The 19,358-nt window shown below is 46.0% G+C and overlaps 1 protein-coding gene across 1 annotated transcript; it reads left to right on the top strand.

Moving 5' to 3' along the window:
* The first annotated feature begins 303 nt into the window (after positions 1-303).
* si:ch1073-335m2.2 (msx2-interacting protein) lies at positions 304-19,320 on the top strand. The gene is given in 16 exon segments (XM_051100622.1): positions 304-538; positions 2,412-2,732; positions 4,302-4,790; positions 5,898-6,058; positions 7,246-7,446; positions 7,527-7,678; positions 8,164-8,289; positions 8,427-8,540; positions 8,643-8,756; positions 10,022-10,122; positions 10,235-17,108; positions 17,110-17,229; positions 17,316-17,408; positions 17,501-17,695; positions 18,465-18,623; positions 18,706-19,320. Coding segments are annotated over 16 exon segments (9,435 nt in total). The 5' UTR covers positions 304-455; the 3' UTR covers positions 18,838-19,320.
* Positions 19,321-19,358: the final 38 nt, after the last annotated feature.

The raw sequence follows: 19,358 nt of genomic DNA, 5'->3' as shown, positions 1-19,358 counted from the left end.
ACATTTTGTACCGTAAATATATCAAAACGTACATTTTTGATTAGTAATATGCAAGAACTTCATTTGGACAACTTTAAAGGTGATTTTCTCAATATTTAGATTTTTCAGATTCCAGATTTTCAAATACTGTCCTAACCTAACAAACCATACATCAATGGAAAGCTCATTTATTAAGAAAAAAAAAACCATCCTAATGACTGGTTTTGTGGTCCAGGGTCACATATCTAATGTTTCGGCATCACTCGTGACATTTGCTTGGATGTCGCATAGAGACGGCGGCGCGCAAGGGTTGCGGTGCTCGCCACCGAGGGCTCCTGTGCGCGCTCCCGCTCGTGCACGCGCAGGGCCGCGAGATCTTTTTCCTCACACGAGCTAGCAGTGGATTTTACCTCACGGTCAGAGATTAAACGACGCGAAGGCGCATATGTGCATGAACGGGACACGGAGGACGCAGGATGGTTCGGGAAACCAGACACCTCTGGGTGGGAAATTTACCCGAACATGTTCGCGAGGAGAAGATTGTGGAGCATTTTAAACGGTGAGTTACACAAGAAGCGGAGCTGCGCGCGCAGTGACGCGGCCTCGCGCGGACACAAACAGCCTCGGCGCGCGATGGCGGAAAATCAGCGGCGAAACGCCGAAGAAAGACGTTTAAAACACCCGAATGAGCGGCAAACGCGATTTGAAATTTAAAAACAAACCGAAACCAACTCCGAAGAGGCGCCAGCGCGCGAGCGCGACCAAGTTGAGCAGTTAGCTGGCTGCTTCACTGGCGACTAGTTAATGGTTTGCAGGTTAACGCGTGGAATCCGTGATCATTTTCACAGAAAACGTCCGTGTTGGGTTCACGCCACAATCGCGCCTCAGGAGGAGTCGCATAAAACGCGCTTTCATTCGGAGAACAGCGAGCGTTTGTGTTGGTGAGCGGTTAGCTCGCTGCTAACGGGACGAGCCGGTTTAACAGCAGGAACCGATTCTGTGGGAGAAACAGAAAGTTGATAGAGAACCTGCAGTTACGTGTAACTGAATTCCGCTGTATTTTTGAAGTAGAACGAACTGCTGAACTCGTATTTCACGCGAGTGAACTGAAGGACTGCCTGTAGAAAGACCGCTCAAATGTTGTGAAATCGTTTCGAGACTGAAGTGTGAACAGGCTGCGGAGAGCGGATATCAGTGTGTACAGTCAAATCAGATTGTTTAAGGAGCGATGTAAGAATGATTAGGTGTCTTAGCCGGGTTTCCATCCAAAGTTGCCAATTTAACTTTGCATAATCGCATAAAACATTTATGAATAAGCACAATTTCCATCCTGATAAACCATCCAGGTAGCACACGTCCATCTGCAGGATGTCTGTTAGAGATCGCTTGATCTGGAAAGCATCTGCTGTGTACAAACATCTGACAGACGTCTGTAAGATGTCAGTTTTACATCCATTCTAAATCATAAACATCTTAAAGATGTCTAATAGACCTCTATTTGACATCTGATAGGAAACGTCCAATAGACGTATTGCAGATGAGCAAACACTCTGAAAAACACGTCTTCCAGATGTAAATGCAGATGTCAAATAGACGTCTCCGAGATGTATGTGTGCTATCAGGGATAAGCTTTATATATTGTCCCAGACAGCACACGTACATCTCCAAGATGTCTGTTAAAGATCGCTTCGTCTGGAAAGCATCTGCTGTGTACAAACGTCTGACAGATGTCTGTAAGATGACAATTTTACATCCATTCTAAATCATAAACATCTTAAAGACGTCTAATAGACGTCGGTATGACATCTGTTAAAAAAACAACCTATAAACATATTGCAGATGAGCAAACACTCTAAAAACTGCGTCTTGCATACATCAAATAGACGTCTACATGATGTATGTGTGCTATTAGAGTGCTCAGGCATTTCAGAACGACCTTAACAACATTAAAGATGATGTGCAACGAGATTAGTCCACTGGATAACCCGTCCCATTGTGCAAAATGACTTTTTTTAATGCACGTAGAGGAAGCCTGATAGCACACGTACATCACGGAAACATCTATTTGACGTCTGCATTTACATCTGGAAGACTTATTTTTTAGAGTGTTTGCTCATCTGCAATACGTCTGTTGGACGTTTCCTATCAGATGTCAAATAGCTGTCTTTAAGACGTGTATGATTTAGAATGGATGTAAAACTGACACAGCAGTTTGTACACAGCAGATGCTTTCCAGATCAAGTGACCTTTAACAGACATTTTGCAGACGTATGTGTGCTATCTGGGAATATCACTTAGAAAATTAGGAAATTGTCTATATGACGTTTCCTATCAAATGTCAAAGAGACGTATTGCAGATGAGCAAAAAAAATATGTAGCCGACGAACATGATTCCCTGATGTTTACAGCTCGTGCTTTGTTCTTCTCCGCAGGTATGGCCGGGTGGAGAGCGTCAAGGTCCTGCGGAAGCGCGGCTCCGAGGGTGGCGTGGCGGCCTTCGTGGACTTCGTCGACATCAAGAGCGCGCAGAAGGCGCACAACGCCGTTAACAAAATGGGGGACAGGGACCTTCGGACCGATTACAATGAGCCGGGTTCAGTGCCCAGCGCCGTGCGGGGTCTGGAGGACGGCACCCCCTCTAGCAGTCACGGAAGGGAGGTTGCGGGGTTCTCGAGGAGCGCCGTGGGGCCGGTGTACGGGCCTCCGGTGTCTCTCCACACCAGAGAGGGGCGCTATGAACGCAGACTAGACGGGTAAGTGGACGCAGGCTCCCTCTGCACTACAGGGGGACTGTGGTGTCAGATACAGGGGTTGAGGTTGGGTTAAAAACACGATAGGCCAGATTCTGAGGCCTGACTTCCTGCGCACGGAATTATTAATCCTTGTCTATCATGTAAGAATGAGTGGATTAGATTGGTGTGGGATTACTGTGTGAGCCATAGCCCTCGTCTGAGTTGGATATTACCCACGTGGAGAATATCCCGAGTCGGTTTGGATATTACGATGGCCGGCCGAGACGTAACGGGTGAGTTTGGATATTAGGCGCTCGCCGAATCTCGGATATTACCCCGCCCTGGAACGACGCTCTCTTGGGAAGTACGTGACGGATTAAACACAAGATTTTTAACCGGAACGTAGTTGTCGCGAGCCTTTTTGTCCCTTCTCATTTGCCTTGCACGACTATCCCATCACCCATCTGGTCATTGTGCTAACTGTCTGTCATGCCGTGGATGTGTATCACTGCCGTGGATTTAGCGCGACGAGCGCCGCTGGACTCCGCCGTGTGGAGTAAGTGTGTCAGGGTTCATCATCTCCATCCTCCTTGTCACCGCACATCATTCTTAGAGAGGGACGTGACCGCGTGTCGCCCCCCCCGCGCGCTTGGATATTTTTGACGAAGCTTCGAAGACCAGAAGACGCCGCACGGGAAGAAACTTGGATCTAAGCTCATGTTGGATGTACAGGTGTAGATCGAGGCTTTTGCTGGATTACCTGATCTCGAGTGGATGTACGATCACGGTAGAAGAGCGTCTATGTTCTGGGGAACATACTGCGCTGGAATTACGTTTTTGTTTTGTTGTCCCGCAGAGACGTCTTTTTGTGACTTTTGGCGGATTATCCCACCGGTGGACGGCTAAGCTTTTTGCGCAAGATTCTTTTTGGAATACCTTCCTGTTTTTCCTGAAGACGCTGACGCGACCCTCTCTGGACGAAGACGCTTTTTGCATAGTGGGACTTTAACGTCGTCTTTTTTGACCCCCAAGCACCGCTATACGCCATCGCTGTTTTTGGCTCACACAAAATTCCTCCTATAATGTATTGGGAATATTTAGGGTCAGTTACTGCTCTGAAAAGGTTGGTATTGCCCTGCCTTACGCCTCTCTGTGCTTTCTCTCTCTAACCTAGACATGCACCCTGTCTCTTAACCCCTGTTCTTTACTAACCCTAGAGCCTTGTGCTATTATTAACCCCTCTGTCCCTCCGTCTGCTCCCGAGTGTTTCAGCTCTTCTGTCTGATTTCCCCCTCCAGTGTTCAGAGCCAGATAGCCAGCATGGTTCATTTGATCAGAGTAAACGTTCAGCGCCACTGTCCGATAGAAACACTGCATGATACGTTTAGACGTTGCGTTCTCAGCGCTAGAGCCTCAGCGTAGTTCAGTCTACCAGACGTGTGCTTGTGATTTCGATTTGGCTCCCCAACCTGGCCCGCTAGGTTTTGGACGACGAGGCGTACTTGACTTGCTGTGTCAGCCATGGATCCGGTCCGATTCTAAGTGTGTGTGTTCCCCTTTCTGTCGTGTCTCTTTCTGTCTCTCTCACAGCAGCGGCTCGGACAGTCGGGAGCGAGCGTACGATCACAGTCCGTACGGACACCACGAGCGCAGCGGCACCTTCGACAGGCCGCGGCACTACAACGCCGACTACTACCGGGACCGCACCATGTTCGCCTCCGGGGTTAGCTCCAGCCCGGCCGCCAGCGCTATCAGCGGTGGCTTCGACGCGCCCGAGTCGCACTTCGAGTCGCGGATACGCGACCCCTTCACCATCTCCAGCTCCGCTCGCCGCGACCCGTACCGCGACGACAGGGGCCGCCGCGCTGACCGGACGTACCACCATCGGCGGAGCCGGTCCTCGCACTCTTCACAGTCACGCCACCCGTCGCCCCAGAGGAGCGCGGGACAGACCCCCAAAGCCGCCCACTCGCCCAAAAGGGCGCCCGTGTCACCCGGACGGGGCCCGCGCTCGCGCTCGCGCAGCCCGTCTTCGAGCTCCGATTCGGTCAGCAGCACCAGCAGCACCGGCAGCGGCAGGTATCGTACCAGCGGTTTCTACCGGTCATTTTTGATTACATTGTTATTTTTCATTTCGTCTTTTTCATTTACATTTTTTCTGGATTTTATTGAAATATTAATAATCAACTGATTTTGAGCAACGTAATGCATTAAATACGGTCTGTGTTTTCCACATTGTGGAAATCATAGAGCCGCAAGTTTGCAATTATGTCAGTTTCATGTATTAAGTAGTGTAATTCAGAAATATTTACATTTTATGTGTAATTTGATTGACATTCTTCTAGCTATAAGTAACTTAATAACTGCTAGTTGACATGGAGTTGCAAAGTTAATGATCGTTAGTAGAATATATCTAAAGTGAACTATCAAAACACACATACGTTACATACACTTAAAACCAATAAATTGTAGATTTTTGTTTTTCAATTCAATGAGTTTAACTTTTTTGAGATGATCTTAATGCATGTCGTCATCTCTTAAATATGTGTAAAAACTGAATTAAAATAACACATTTATTCTAAATAGACATCATTGCATATTTTATATAATGCATGATATTTAATGCAATCATACTGTAAAGATGTAGCAGATATGTGACCCTGGACCACAAAACCAGTCATAAGGGTCAATTTTTCTAAAATTTGATCTCATAAGCTGAATAAATAAGCTTTCCATTGATGTATGGTTTATGATATGACAATATTTGGTTGAGATACAACTATTTGAAAATCTGGAATCTGAGGGTGCAAAAAAATCTAAATATTGAGAAAATCACCTTTAAAGTTTTTAGCAATGCATATTACTAATCAAAAATTAAGTTTTGATTTATTTACAAAGTATCTTCATGGAACATGATCTTTACTTAATATCCTAATAATTTTTGGCATAAAAGAAAAATGGATCATTTTGACCCATACAATGTATTGTTGACTATTGCTACACATGTACCCGTGATACTTCAGGTTTTGTGCTCCAGGGTCACATATAATGGCGTTCTCTCTAAATAACATTGGGTTGCTTTTATTGGTGTAATTGTGTTGTGCACTGTTTGTGGGTGTTTTTGGTTGATGGCGTATCTAGTGCAGTGTTTTGTCTGAATTGGGTTGTTCTCTTGTTTTTTGGCAGCAGTGATTCAAACAGCAGCTCCAGTGAAGGATCGCGAGCACGCTCAGTGCAGTCGACGGCCACGCACGCTCCTCCGGCGCCTCCTGCGCTCGCGCTGGACTCCGACGAGCCGCGGAGGAGCTTCGGGATCAGAGTCCAGAACCTCCCGACGCGATCCACAGGTGAGCGCTTACTGCTCGTGTCAGCCGTGTTTTCCATCTCATTTAATAGAAGCTCAGTCTGTGACGAAGTCATAGTTTGCTCAGTTGTTGTTGGCGATGGGAAGCACGTTTACGGTTTGATGTGTGAAGAATTGTGTTTGCTAGGCTCATAGAAATTGGTGGAAACATAGATAAGCTTGTTCCCTTCGAGAATAGATGATTCAGAGTCTCCTCGGGAACAGATATTTGGAAAAACTTGAATTTTTAGACATGTAGGTTGTTTGGTGGCCTTCAGTGAAGGTGTTTTCAATCAAATCTGAGAGATTTCTGTCCTTCCACTGAAAGTCGCCTAAACTTTGTAAAGAGATAAAAGAAAAACAAATCCATATAAATGGAGTGGTTTAATCCATTGCTTTTGAAGAGACACCATGGTTTCATGTGTACAGATTTAATTTTTAACGCGCAAAAACCATTGAAGTTCATGTGCATCAAGCAGATTCACTTGAGCTTCTGTTTGTTAATCGATCAATGTTTATATGTAAAGAAAAGCCTGAATTAAGTCTGTTTATCACATGAAGAGAATGTGTCGCTTCTAAAGACTTGGATTAAACTGCTCCGTTTAGATTTATTGTGTTGTTTTCTTTACAAATGTTCTGAAGCGTCAGAGTTTTGAGCGAACAGACTGGAGGGATGGAAGAATATCTCAAATTTGAGCTTCATGAGAATTTCATGAACTTTCTCACGAGTTTGGAGTGACACGAGGCTGAGTAAATGATGACACAGTTTTCCTTTTGGGCTGAACTAAACCTTCACAACCTACGTGTCTAAACTTTCACGTTTTTCCAAATATCTGTTCCCGAGGAGATTCTGAATCATTTGGATATGAAGGGAACGCGTTTGTCTACGTTTCCACCAATTTCTATGAGTCTAGCTGTCATAAGCCTTCAGATATTAAACCGTAAACGTGCTTCTCATGATCTTAGATCACCAGCAACACATGAGCAAACTATGAACAAACCCTTAAATTTTGCTCATAAAAAGACCAAGGACAACTCTCTGTTTATGTTTGATCTTCAAACATAAGATTTGATTAGATTTCCCACAAGTTTAACTCCCTTTCGTGATCGTAATGTAACGTTTTAATCATTTAAAGCGGACGTCTGTGAGAGAGTCTGAACGCTGAAGTGTCTGTGCTTTACTCTCCTCAGATACGAGTTTGAAAGACGGGCTCTTTCACGAGTTTAAGAAGTACGGTAAAGTGACGTCGGTGCAGATCCACGGCGCGTCGGAAGAGCGCTACGGCCTGGTGTTCTTCAGACAGCAGGAGGACCAGGAGAAGGCCCTCAGCGTGTCCAAGGGAAAGCTCTTCTTCGGGATGCTGATCGAGGTCACGGCCTGGAACGGCCCCGGTGAGTGTCAGCTGAAGATCAGCCCGTTGTAGCATTAGCTGCACGTCGATGCTAAATCCTGACGCTTTTGCCTCCAACAGAGACGGAGAGCGAGAACGAGTTTCGTCCCCTGGACGGACGCATCGACGAGTTTCACCCGAAGGCCACTCGCACGCTGTTCATCGGAAACCTGGAGAAGACCACCAACTATCAGCAGCTACTCGACGTCTTCCAGCGCTTCGGAGAGATAGTGGTAAGTTTTTGTTTATAATTTGTGCTAATAGAGGAATATGAGCATTTGAAGTGGTTATGAACTAAAATGAAGGCTTGGAGAAGAAATTTCTGAACTGAAAATGTGAGTTTTAACCCTCATAACTCATTTAAATGAAGTTACTGATTAGATTTAATTTTTTTTTTTTTTTTTTTGAGTTTTGACTGTTTTGTAAAATAATTTGCGGATGTGAAAATTGTGAATGCATTATGAGGGTTACATTGGTTTTGATTGCAATCACTTTTAGATGTGCTTGCATACAAATCTGTTTAAGCGTTGTGTTCTCATAATGTGTGTCAGGAACGTTTGAAGTCATTTGTTTTCATCTGTCTGAAATCATGTTGATCTGTCATCTTCTGTGGTTACGTGACTTTTTTTTGGCCAAAAAAAGGAATTCTAACACCAATGAGTGAAAATGTATTGGTGTCTGTGTTTTCTAAAGCATGTGTTTGTCTTCATTGATTCAGGATATTGATATCAAGAGGGTGAACGGCGTTCCCCAGTACGCGTTTGTTCAGTACTCTGATATTGCGAGTGTTTGTAAAGCCATTAAGAAAATGGACGGAGAGTATCTCGGCACCAACAGACTGAAGGTATTTATTACTTGCGTGTTCCTGCCAACGTGACTCTCATAAAACTGTTTCTATTGTGTGTACATGACAGCAGCACTGTTTGTTGGAGTGAAATCAGACTGCATGGTTTCTAATGTGTATTTCTGACTGGATTACAGCTCGGCTTTGGGAAGAGTATGCCAACGGCGTGTGTGTGGTTAGACGGCCTGACCTCTAACATCACAGAGCAGTACCTCACACGACACTTCTGTCGATACGGGCCGGTGGTCAAGGTAGAGTTCTGGGAACCCTAGTCTGTGGAAATGTTTGACGTGCACTACATAGACTGTACTGGTGTGGCGTAGAGTTATACTAACTACTGGCCTGTTTTACAGGTGGTGTTTGATAGGTTAAAAGGAATGGCTCTTATTCTGTACAACAACACTGATTTCGCCCAAGCAGCTGTTAGAGAAACCAAAGGATGGAAGATAGGAGGGAATAAGATTAAGGTATGTGGCGACTGACTTTATAAAAACTGTGTATATGAGTCGTTGATGTATAAGGATTTCGACAGGCCAGTTTTAAAATACAAAAAATAACATCTGTTGTAAATGTTCAAACTTTAAGAATGCTGTGTACACAAATTCATATTAAAATCAAGTTATTTTACTGTTTTTCATCTTGATGAATTGGCCATAGCCTTAAAAAATGTCATGTGGTGAAATTCATTTCCTTTTTATGCTTAACATTTTTAGATGTTCTCAGTAATTAAAGTGTTTAGAAATCAAGTATTTGGATTTATTTTGAGTTTTCATAAATAATGGTCTCATATTTTTGTTTTATAATTTCAGAGTTGCCATCATAAATATATTTAGCAGACTTATTTTTCCTGTAAATTGCATAAAAATGTTTTAAAAATACCATTCACTTAAGCATGCTGTAGCAGTGATATTTCGACCACAGAAATTAGATATTGTATTTTTTATTTAATACAGTTATTTCTATTATTGGTCGTACCATTTGATGAGTTGTCGCTCCAAATGACGTAAAGGCCTTGTATCATTAAAAATCTATTTAAAGAGACATGTGAAAAGTGCAGCACATGGCATTAACTGCAGGCATTTCTTTAGCCCCAGTTATTTTTGAACTTTGCCCAATCTTGGCTGCTCAACTGACCCTTCGCCGTGCGTTTGATTAACTGGCCTGACCAATCATAACGGCAAATACGCCGTTAATAATAAAGGCAAATAATAAAGTACTTTGTATATAAACCATCAATTCAATATAAAAGCACAAAAACTGCCAATCTGGGACATACATTCATAATGGAAAACACTCTGCAGTGGTCGCACCGCATGATATTTTCAGATTCAGTCAAAATTTGCCAGCACAAAATTGGCCACCTAATCAAAACAAGCTTGCGTCCCACAAAATGTCACAATGAAATTTATAATAAAAATAAAGACTTGTAGAAATAACTTAATGTTCATTGTTTTTTGAAGTCATACCACATGATACCAGCCATTAAATAAGTTAATAGTTTATACAGGAATACATACACTTTGGAAATCATTCCAGATAGTACAGAAAATGAATCAGAATATGGCTGGACGGTTGCACCACATGACATAACCTTTTTTTTTTTTTTCATAAAGTAAAATGAGTACATACATGGGAGAGATACAGAAAGCCGGACAGAAAATTTAGGCATCACTGATCCATACATATTTGTGTGTTGATTCAATTATATAATGTTTTTGTTTTTTCTGTTTAGGTTGATTTTGCCAGTCAGGAGAGTCAAATGGCTTTCTATCGATCTATGCAGGCGTCAGGACAGGACATACGTGATTTTTATGATATTCCATCAGATCGGAGGTAAGCGCTGCCTTGAGCAAAAAAAAACATAGAAACCATAATTTCTGCCTTAACTCTGAGCGGTTGGTTATATTGTATGTTAAATAATGGCTGAATCTTGTTTTATTTTCAGGGACGACCGAAGAACGCCTTATCATGACTTTTCAGCAGAGCGGGCGTATTACGAAAACGTAAGGACTCCTGGCATTTACGCTGAAGACCCCCGTCGCGAATACCCCGGTCGCAGTCGCGACCGCTATGCAGAGTTGGATCATTATCAAGGAGACCACTACGATCCCCGCTATCACGAGGACCCGCGGGAATACAGAGACTATCGAGACCCTTTTGAGGACATTAGGAAATACAGCTATATCCAGCGGGAACGTGAACGAGAGCGCGAGCGCTTTGAGGCGGAGCGCGGGCGATGGAGCCCGTCTCATCCACGGCGTCCCATAACTCCCTCTGCTTCACCCTCACCGTCGGATCGCGTGTCACGAGACGCCGAACGGCGCGTGTACAGGCACTCCTCCGAAAGATCCGGAAGCTGCAGCTCGCTGTCTCCGCCCCCGGCTCAGTTTGAGAAGGCTGAAAAATCGCCAGTAGATTACAAATCGGAAGGACTGGAAAGAGACATGGAGCAGCCCGAGGCAGAGCGCGTAAGTGGGGCGGAGAACAAGAAACGTACCAGGCGCAAGGAGAAGGGTGACAGAGAGAAGGGAGAGAAGGCAAAGCAAAGGAGAGGGAAAGTGCAGTCTCCCAGTGTACCTCATTCTGAAACGGATCGAGATGCTAGTATGGATTTGGGATCTGGGAAGGTTAAGGTTTCAGATGTGGAGAGTCAAGAAAGACCGAAGCATAAAGGGGACAAGGAGCCTTCCCCTACTGACAACGTAACTCGCCTTGAGTCTGAAAAGGGAGAGCGACTCGATCAGTGTAAAAGCGAGTCGTTAGACAGGGAAGGCAAAGGAAAGGCAAAGAAGCCATTAAAATCTGACTCTGGTAGTGATGGCAAAGACTCCCTTTCAGATTTTGTCAAACTCGAAGCGAGAAAGAGGCGGTTCGGCGATCCCGGCGGAAAAGCGATACGACAGAAACGGGGGCGTCTGGAGGATGATCCAGGTTCTGGGATTAGCCAACCTGCTGACTTTGCTCCAAGCACAGGATTTGCAAAAGAGACAGATATTGAGGTAAAAGCAGAGAAGGAGGCTCAAAAAAGAGAACACTCCAAATCCCGGATCAGTTCTCATTTTAGTCAAAGGGAAGAGCTGGATGGTGCTCTGAGAGTTACGTCTCAGGGCCCATCAGTAAGGCCGGGTGAGGTGCCTGAGATGGACGTTTTGGACTCTAAATCTCACCCTGGGCCAAGCATTCACCATGGGCCAAGATTTTCAACGGATGGAACCTCAGATAAGGACAATAAAGTAAGGGATGAATATCTAGAGAATATAGACCTTTCTCAGAGTTACCGCAAACAGATGGAGCAAAACCGACGGCTACGGCAGCAGCTGCAATCGCCAGATAAACCGGGAAAGCCAGAAACTCCTCAAGGTGTAGATGCAGAAGATCTTGAGCATCGTAGCTTGGTGCATGAGGTCGGCAAGCCTCCGCAGGATGTAACGGATAATTCACCTCCAAGTAAGACCAAGAAACAAGAGTCCTTTGAGATGGAAATGAGTGCTAAGCGAGAGAGGATTTACCGAACGGTCCGGCAAAAGAGTGAAGACCCTGAGTGGAATAACACAAACTCTCCGAGGTTTCAGCATGCCCCCCAACAAAGAGAGGAAGAGTATGCTGACCCTCATGCTCAACTGACTGTGAGAGAAGTAAAAGAACCGTTGAAACCTGAGGACAGTGCTCCGTCAGATCCGGAGCTTGGGGCTAAACGGATACACGCCTCGCAGATGTCAAAGATGAGTACATCTCTACAAGACGATCAGCAAAGACGCTGGGAGAGTCGGCTAAAGCAAGACTTGTTACCAGACTTTTCAAGGAGCGCTGAGAAAAGACGGCTCAATCGGAAGTTCTATGGTCTTTGGCCTGATTTGGAACCTGGTGAAGTGCGTTCCGACTCTGAAGAGGATCGTGAAAATAAGCCCAACTCTCCTGCACCTTCAACTTCAGTGTCCTTCTCTGAAAGACATCGTCCAGACAGATTATCGGAGTCCAAACTCGCACTGTCTCTAGAGAGAAACAAATTCTGTTCTTTTGCAGATGATCAGACGATCACACCAGATACTAAAGCTCTGCTGGAGCGCGCAAAGTCTTTGTCCTCATCGAGGGAAGACAACTGGTCTTTCCTCGATTACGATTCACATTTCCCCAGTTTCAGAAGCAGAAAGGACACCGAGAAAGTGGAGTCAACCCCGCGACCGACTCCCTCGTGGTACATGAAGAAGAAAAAAATTCGAAGCGAGTCTGATGACAAAATTGATGACAGGAAAGAAGATCCAAAGCCAGAAGAACAGGAGAGACGGGAGTTGTTTGCGTCACGCTTTTTGCACAGTTCTATTTTCGAGCAGGATTCAAGGCGTCTTCAGCATCTGGAACGAAAACATGAGGACCCTGAACATGGTGTTGGATATCTGTACCCTCAGCAAGGCCCAGCAGAAGGGCAGCCTGACCCAGAACCAGTTGTGCTTTTCCATAGCCGCTTCTTAGAACTAACGAGGTTGCAGCAACAGAAGAATAAAGAGCAAAGCCATCTGGATTCCAAGCAAGAAGAAAGCATAGATGCAACCAGAGTAAGCAAAACACCAGAGGAAGAGCATGTACCACAGCAGCAAAATGCTACTGAACCTAGTATCCAACAAGCTGAGATCAAGTCCGTTAGTCCTGTTCAGGTCCCTCAGACTAGTCCTGTCCAAGCTCCTCAAATATCACCCCCTCTTATAGCAGCCAAAGAGGCCTTGCCAACAGTGGAAGCAGAAACTGTTGATACTTCTACCTGTAATTTGCTTGATTCTTCTATGAAGGAGGAAGATAAAGAGCATGAACAGCCTGCAGCTCAGCTATTACAGCCTTTGCTTGAGCAACCCTCAGAATCCAATTCTTCAGAATGCCAGGAGTTGAAGAGCCCAGCGGGGGAGATGGCATTGAAGACTGAAGACTCTGAAAGTGCTCTTGACACCAATAAAGTAGTTGAAGAACAGCTTCCAAGCAACGAAACACCAACTCATAATGCACAGCCAGAGACTGAGCCTCCAGTGAAGCTTCCTGAATCACCAAGTCCCCTTCCACAAATCCCTGCTGAGCAACAGGAAAAAGAACCTGAGCCACCTGTTGCACCCGAGGCTGAATCTAATAATCCAGATGATCAGAAATGTGCTGATAATGATCCAGTTGAAAAAGCTGTGTCACCCCCTCCAAAGTCAAGAAGTAAAAGAGCCAAAACCTCACCTACCACACCAGTAACTACAACTCTGCCTGCTACCCCAGACAAACAAAGCACCCGCAAAAGCGAGCGCATCGACAAAGAAAAGCTCAAACGTTCATCTTCTCCAAGAGGAGAGGCGTTCAAAACGACACCTGATTCAAAGTCATCAAGTAAGTCACCGGTGCACAGCATAGAACTAGAACAAGGAACAGAGCAAAATTCACAGCCAGGTAGGGCAAGACGTAGAAATGTGCGCTCTGTCTATGCTACACCAATTGAAGATGAAACTGCTCAGCAACCCGGAAAAGATGCCGAATCGCCTCGTGGCATCCGGAAGCGTGGAGTAGACAGAGATGTAGGTTCTGATGTAGAGGCTGTTGCTGCACCATCAACCACGAAACGGGGGCGCCCTCCTAAGAATCGACGCCAGCCAGAGGATGTACCAGCGGGCAAAGTCGAGCGGTCAAAATCGACTGAGTCTAAGGAGCTGGATGGCAGTGAGACGAGCAGTGAGGGGGTTCCCAAAGTGGGTAAAGGCAAATTTTCACCCCACACACAAAAAGGAGTCAGTCCAGGAAATGTATCAGCATCTGGAATCAGAAAGAAAGGAGACAAAATGGAGAAAATATCAGAAAGTCCCAAACTCATTAGTGAAGAAAACCCTCCCGTACTTAAAAACCTTAGAATCCGTCTTGATGTGACAGAAGTGAAGGCAATGCTTCAGACTAATGAAGAAGAACCTGGAACTGATGAGCCTCCCAAAAATAGCTCGCCTGGCGTGTCTTCAAAGGATGAGGTGCTAGAAGCTAAGTTTGAAAATGATGCCGTGGATGACGCTAATGGTGAAAAGGAGGCTTTGCCTGCTGCAGCAAAAGCCATTGAGCCACATGTAGCTTCACTGTCTCGAGAGTTGGAACTTGAGCAAGCAGTTGAGAATATCGCCAAGCTCACAGAAGATACTACTACTCTTCAGTTTAAAAGTAACCTGACAAAGGCACAGCGTCCGGTAGCTGAAGAACCAGAGCGTGACTCGGAAGAAGAAAAGCCTGTAAATCCATCTAATGAAACAGAGCTTGCTGCTGCTATAGATTCCATTACATCAGAGGACGCATCTTGTAACTTGCCACAGGAACAAATCGTGGGCTCTGTTGTGGAATCCAATCCTGATGTGCAGACTCTTGGGCCCAGTTCAAAAGTATCTGAAACCTTTGTTAGCACAGCAGTTGTTCAGGAGGAGACTGTAACCACTCCTAGAAAAGGGTGTAAAGGCAGAGGAGCGAAAACGTCAAAGAAGGGCAAAGGCCAAAAGGGTGCTGCAGGCAAAAAGGAACCCATCAAAGATGTTGTTTTGGATGCTGAAAATGTCCCTGTGAAGTCACCGGAGTCAGTACCTGCAGAGCTTCCAGCAGCCACGGAAAGATCACCAACAAGTACAGCTGTTGTGATTACTTCCTCTTCCAAGCAGGGTGTAAGTTCAGCAGCTCCTAATGCAGACATTCCAAACGAACCCAAGTCACCTATTAAAACTGAGATGGATATCCCAAAATCCTCTCCAGCTATTAGCGGAAGCCCAACATCATCCAAGTACCAGCCTTATTCATACAAGAACACTTCCCCCTCACTATCTCCAACTTGCCTCAAGAACCTGCCCTCATACCCGAGCAGACATTCTGTTTCCCCAACTGAGCGTTTCAATCAGCCGAAAGAAGCAGGGGTCCTCTCCCCTCCGTTGACCTCTGTACCCCCAATAGAGAGCCCTGCGTTACCCTCAGATACCACTGCTCATGACGCCAACTCTGGAGATTTGCGTAAAATCCTCACAAAGCCTAGAACTGTGTTGGAAATCGGCACTGCATCTGGGAATATGCATGCTCATCCTTTAAGGGAAAGTGACGTTACACCAGATGTGGTGACCAGCAAGAGTGCTCCTCAAGATAACAGACAACCCCCTGTTTCAGCCCAACCTGTAGTTCGACAGCCTGCTTCTATACCATCCCCAGAAACAAAACAGATCTTCAGTGAGAAGTCAGTGATTTCAGTCATTGCTTCCACTCCTACCTCCGTCATCAGTCGCGTTTGCAATCCTCCTGACTCTGAGGACAAGCCAAATGCTCAGATTGGAAATCCTTTTCTTGACAAACAACCTCCAAAGCAGATTTACCAGCCAAGCTTGGAGGAAAGCAGTACGTACCATGGTCCAGCAGTTGGTGAGGAAGGTGGAAATGCTGGACGCTATATTGTTGAGAGTACATCTTTGAGTTCAGGTTCCAGCACAGGATTGAGAGTTCAGACATCAGAAGGTGTGGTGGTGCTGAGTCATTCCGGACAGAAAATGGAAGGGCCACTGCGCATAAGTGCCAAAATCAGCCAGATCCCACCTGCCAGTGCTGTGGACATAGAATCACAGCAGCTGGTGTCAATGCCCCAAATCAAGCAGGAACTTTACAGTGCCTCCCAGCCGCCTTCTTCTAAATGTCCACTTCCTTCTGATCATGGACATTCGATAAAACCGCAACCGAACATCTCCACGATTAAGCAAGAATCTGCACTTGACAAATTAGAATCCGCTTACGCTCCGGTTCAAAGTGGAGTTGTTAAAATATTGCAACAAACACCTGGCCCGTCGCAGGTCATGAGTTACCATCCTACGGAATACCCAATGGTGATGAAGCACCCTAAGAAGGGAGATGGGCCAGAGTCTCTCAACGTGGAGAAACCTGCTTGGGTCCCGACCATTAGTCCTGCTATCAGTCCGCATCTTCCCTCGGCAGCAGGCAATCACGTTGGCTTCATAGCGGGCACACCGTCAGACCGAACTCCGTCACTCATTCAACCCAAGCAAGAGCCGCGATCTCCACGGAAATCCGGGCATCCTCTTTCTCCTTTTGCCAAAGTGTCTTCTCCTATTGGCTCTTCATCTCCGAAAGGTGTGTCTATGGTCCTTCCCCCTGGATTACCCCCTCTGTCCCAGTATGTTTCCACTGTCCACCACCCAGAGCAGTCTGTGATCATGCCTCCACACAACGCTCACGGTAGCATCGGAAGGATGTCGCCACACCGCGTCGGGACACACGCAATAGGACACCTTACCCAGGGTGAAGTAAGAGTGAACACTCCTCCTCTCTCTATGATGAACTACGGGATTCACTCTGACAGCCTGTCTTCCTCTTGGGCACCTGGCCAGCAGGGGCCCACGTCTCCCCAAGCTGTGGGGAACAGGGAGATGGTCCTCAAGGTGAACCCAGCCAATGCAAGACAGCCTGCCGCTCAACTGAAAGCAGACTCCATACCAGCAGAATATCGCGGAGCTCTCCACAGTGGTTTACCTATCGAGCGATTCAACATTACGCAAAGAGACATGCGAGTACTCATGCACCACCAGCAGAGCGATCGTCCCGCTGCCGAATTACACCCTGAGAACTTACCGCCCTCTTCGACTCCCACCAGCATAGCGGCATCTCTGTCTCCTCGGCCACACTTGTTAGCAAAGGGAGTATCTGAGAAGGACTCCTCGAAAGCATCAGAGCTGAAGAGGGCGCAGACTCCGCCTGGTAAGGAGGGAATGATGGCGATCCGTAATGCAATGCCTCCCATGGCTTCTCCTCAAAGAGTTCAGCTGATGCAAGCAGGAACCGGGGGGTTCTTTCCCTGAATATTCAACCATGTATACAAACCTGCGGCCTGCCCACGCTCAGTTTGCCGAGAGTTCTCCATTGGGGATTAACCAGTCCGGCCATAGCATCCCACCATCGCAGGTAAGTTTGAGTGTGCATTGTTTTTAAATAATTGCCAGCTCTTAGAGCTGTGCAAGTAAACTTTGTGCCTTTCATTTTAAACAAAGGGTGTGCAAGAGCCAGAGTCAAGTCAGGCGCAAGCCGAATCTAAGGTGGAGTTGGTTGGACACCAGCCAGTGAACATGGTGCAGCTTCTGACGGTGAGTCTCTGTCGTTAAGACAGGAGAGATCAGCAATAAAAAAAAATTCTGCTGACCCAGTCCTTATGATTTCTCATAAACCCTATATACAGAAATACCCTATTGTATGGCAAGGCCTGCTGGCACTGAAGAATGATACGGCAGCTGTTCAGCTGCACTTCTTGTGTGGAAACAAAGCTCTCGGCCTACGCTCTTTGCCTCTCCCAGAGAGCGGAGGGATTCTCCGCATCGTGCAGAGGATGAGGCTGGAGGCCCAGCAGCTGGAAGGAGTCGCTCGCAGAATGACGGTACGTGACGTTGGAGTATTCGATTCTCCACCAAGAGTTTCCATTTTGGTGCACTGTCTCACCAATGGATCCTCTGCAGTAAAAGGGTGCCATCAGAATGAGAGTCCAAACAGCGGATAAAAACATCACAATAATCCACAAGTAATCCACGCCACTCCAGTCCATCGGTTCACATCTTGAGAAGACAAAAGCTGAAACAAACCCATCGTTAAGATACAATGAGTCTGTAATCCATAATAACACTTCCTCCAGTGAAAAAGTGGTCTGGTCTGAATCAGGAGAGAAATCTGCACAGATCAAGCACCGTGCGCAAGATGAAACGGCTCTAAACAAATATGTGGCTGGATTTTGATGCAAGAGACAACAGGAGATGGACTTTTTCACTGAAAGAAGCGTTATTATGGAGTATGGACTTAATGTGTTTTAGTTAAAAACGTCTTAACGATGGATTTGTTTCAGCTTTTGTCTTCTCAAGATGTTCACTGATGGACTGGAGTGGTGTGGATTATTGTGATGTTTTTATCAGCTGTTTGGACTCATTCTGACGGCACCCATTCGTTTTTCCAAAACTGATGGAGAAACAAACGTGGATGATCTGAGGATGAGCACATTTTCAGCTAACTTTCATTTCTGAGTGAAATATTTCTTTTAAAAGTCAAGTACGTTATACCTTTTGATGCAGACTGGTTTTGAGTACTGTACGCTAATTTTCGCTGGCCTCTCGGTGTATAATATGGAGAATGAATAATTCTACGTGTTGCGTTTTCAGGGTGAGAGCGATTTCTGTCTGCTGTTGGCCATGCCGTGCGGTCTCGACCAGGAGGACGTGTTGAACCAAACGCAGGCGCTCAAATCCGCCTTCATCAATTACCTGCAGGCCAAACTGGCGGCCGGCATCATCAACGTCCCCAATCCCGGCTCCAATCAGGTGGGCGCTCGTCACACGCACACGCGCTTCTTTTTTTCCGGTCGACGGTGCATCTAAACCGCTCTTTTCCCTCCATTTGCAGCCCGCCTACGTGTTGCAGATCTTCCCGCCGTGCGAGTTCTCCGAGAGCCACCTGTCTCGTCTGGCCCCGGACCTCCTCAGCCAGATCTCCAGCATCTCTCCGCACCTCATGATCGTCATCACCTCCGTGTGATTCGTCCGTCTGCGTGTGTGTACAGTCTGACTTCATGTGTCTGCGGTGTTTGTATTTATTGATCGATTTCATTTTTGTTCATGGAAACGCTTCGTCAGGCGAAAAAGAAAAAAGTGACTTTCTCTTCATTTGGTGATTTTTGAGTCTATTTTTTGATGAGCGAATCATAGAAGTTATTGTAAGATAAATGCGTGTTTTTAACGAGTCACATGCTCCCTGTAGAGGATCGATTGGACGCCGGCAGCGGTCGAACAGGATCATGGAGGTTCTGCTCTGCCGGACTGTAAATATTTTAAATATTTAAACCTTGGCCAGACGAGCCAAACCCCGCAGAGCCGCCGCGGACCGAACCGAAGACTGGACTCGGATCGGTAGAAATCGAACTGCGTTTGTGATGTAAATACTCGTGAGACGTCAGGGCTGGCAGCTCTTTGCTGGGTTTGTTGCGGGCACTTCAAATTTTCTTACTCAAATAAAAAAAAAAGTCCATAAAGCTTTGTCACTCTTTCATTTCAGCCTTT

This window comes from Labeo rohita, unplaced genomic scaffold (genome assembly GCF_022985175.1).
Source record: "Labeo rohita strain BAU-BD-2019 unplaced genomic scaffold, IGBB_LRoh.1.0 scaffold_106, whole genome shotgun sequence".
Classification (NCBI taxonomy): Eukaryota; Metazoa; Chordata; class Actinopteri; order Cypriniformes; family Cyprinidae; genus Labeo; species Labeo rohita.
The sequence above is the reverse complement of the archived record's forward strand: the minus strand, read 5'-3'. Positions and strand labels throughout refer to the sequence as shown.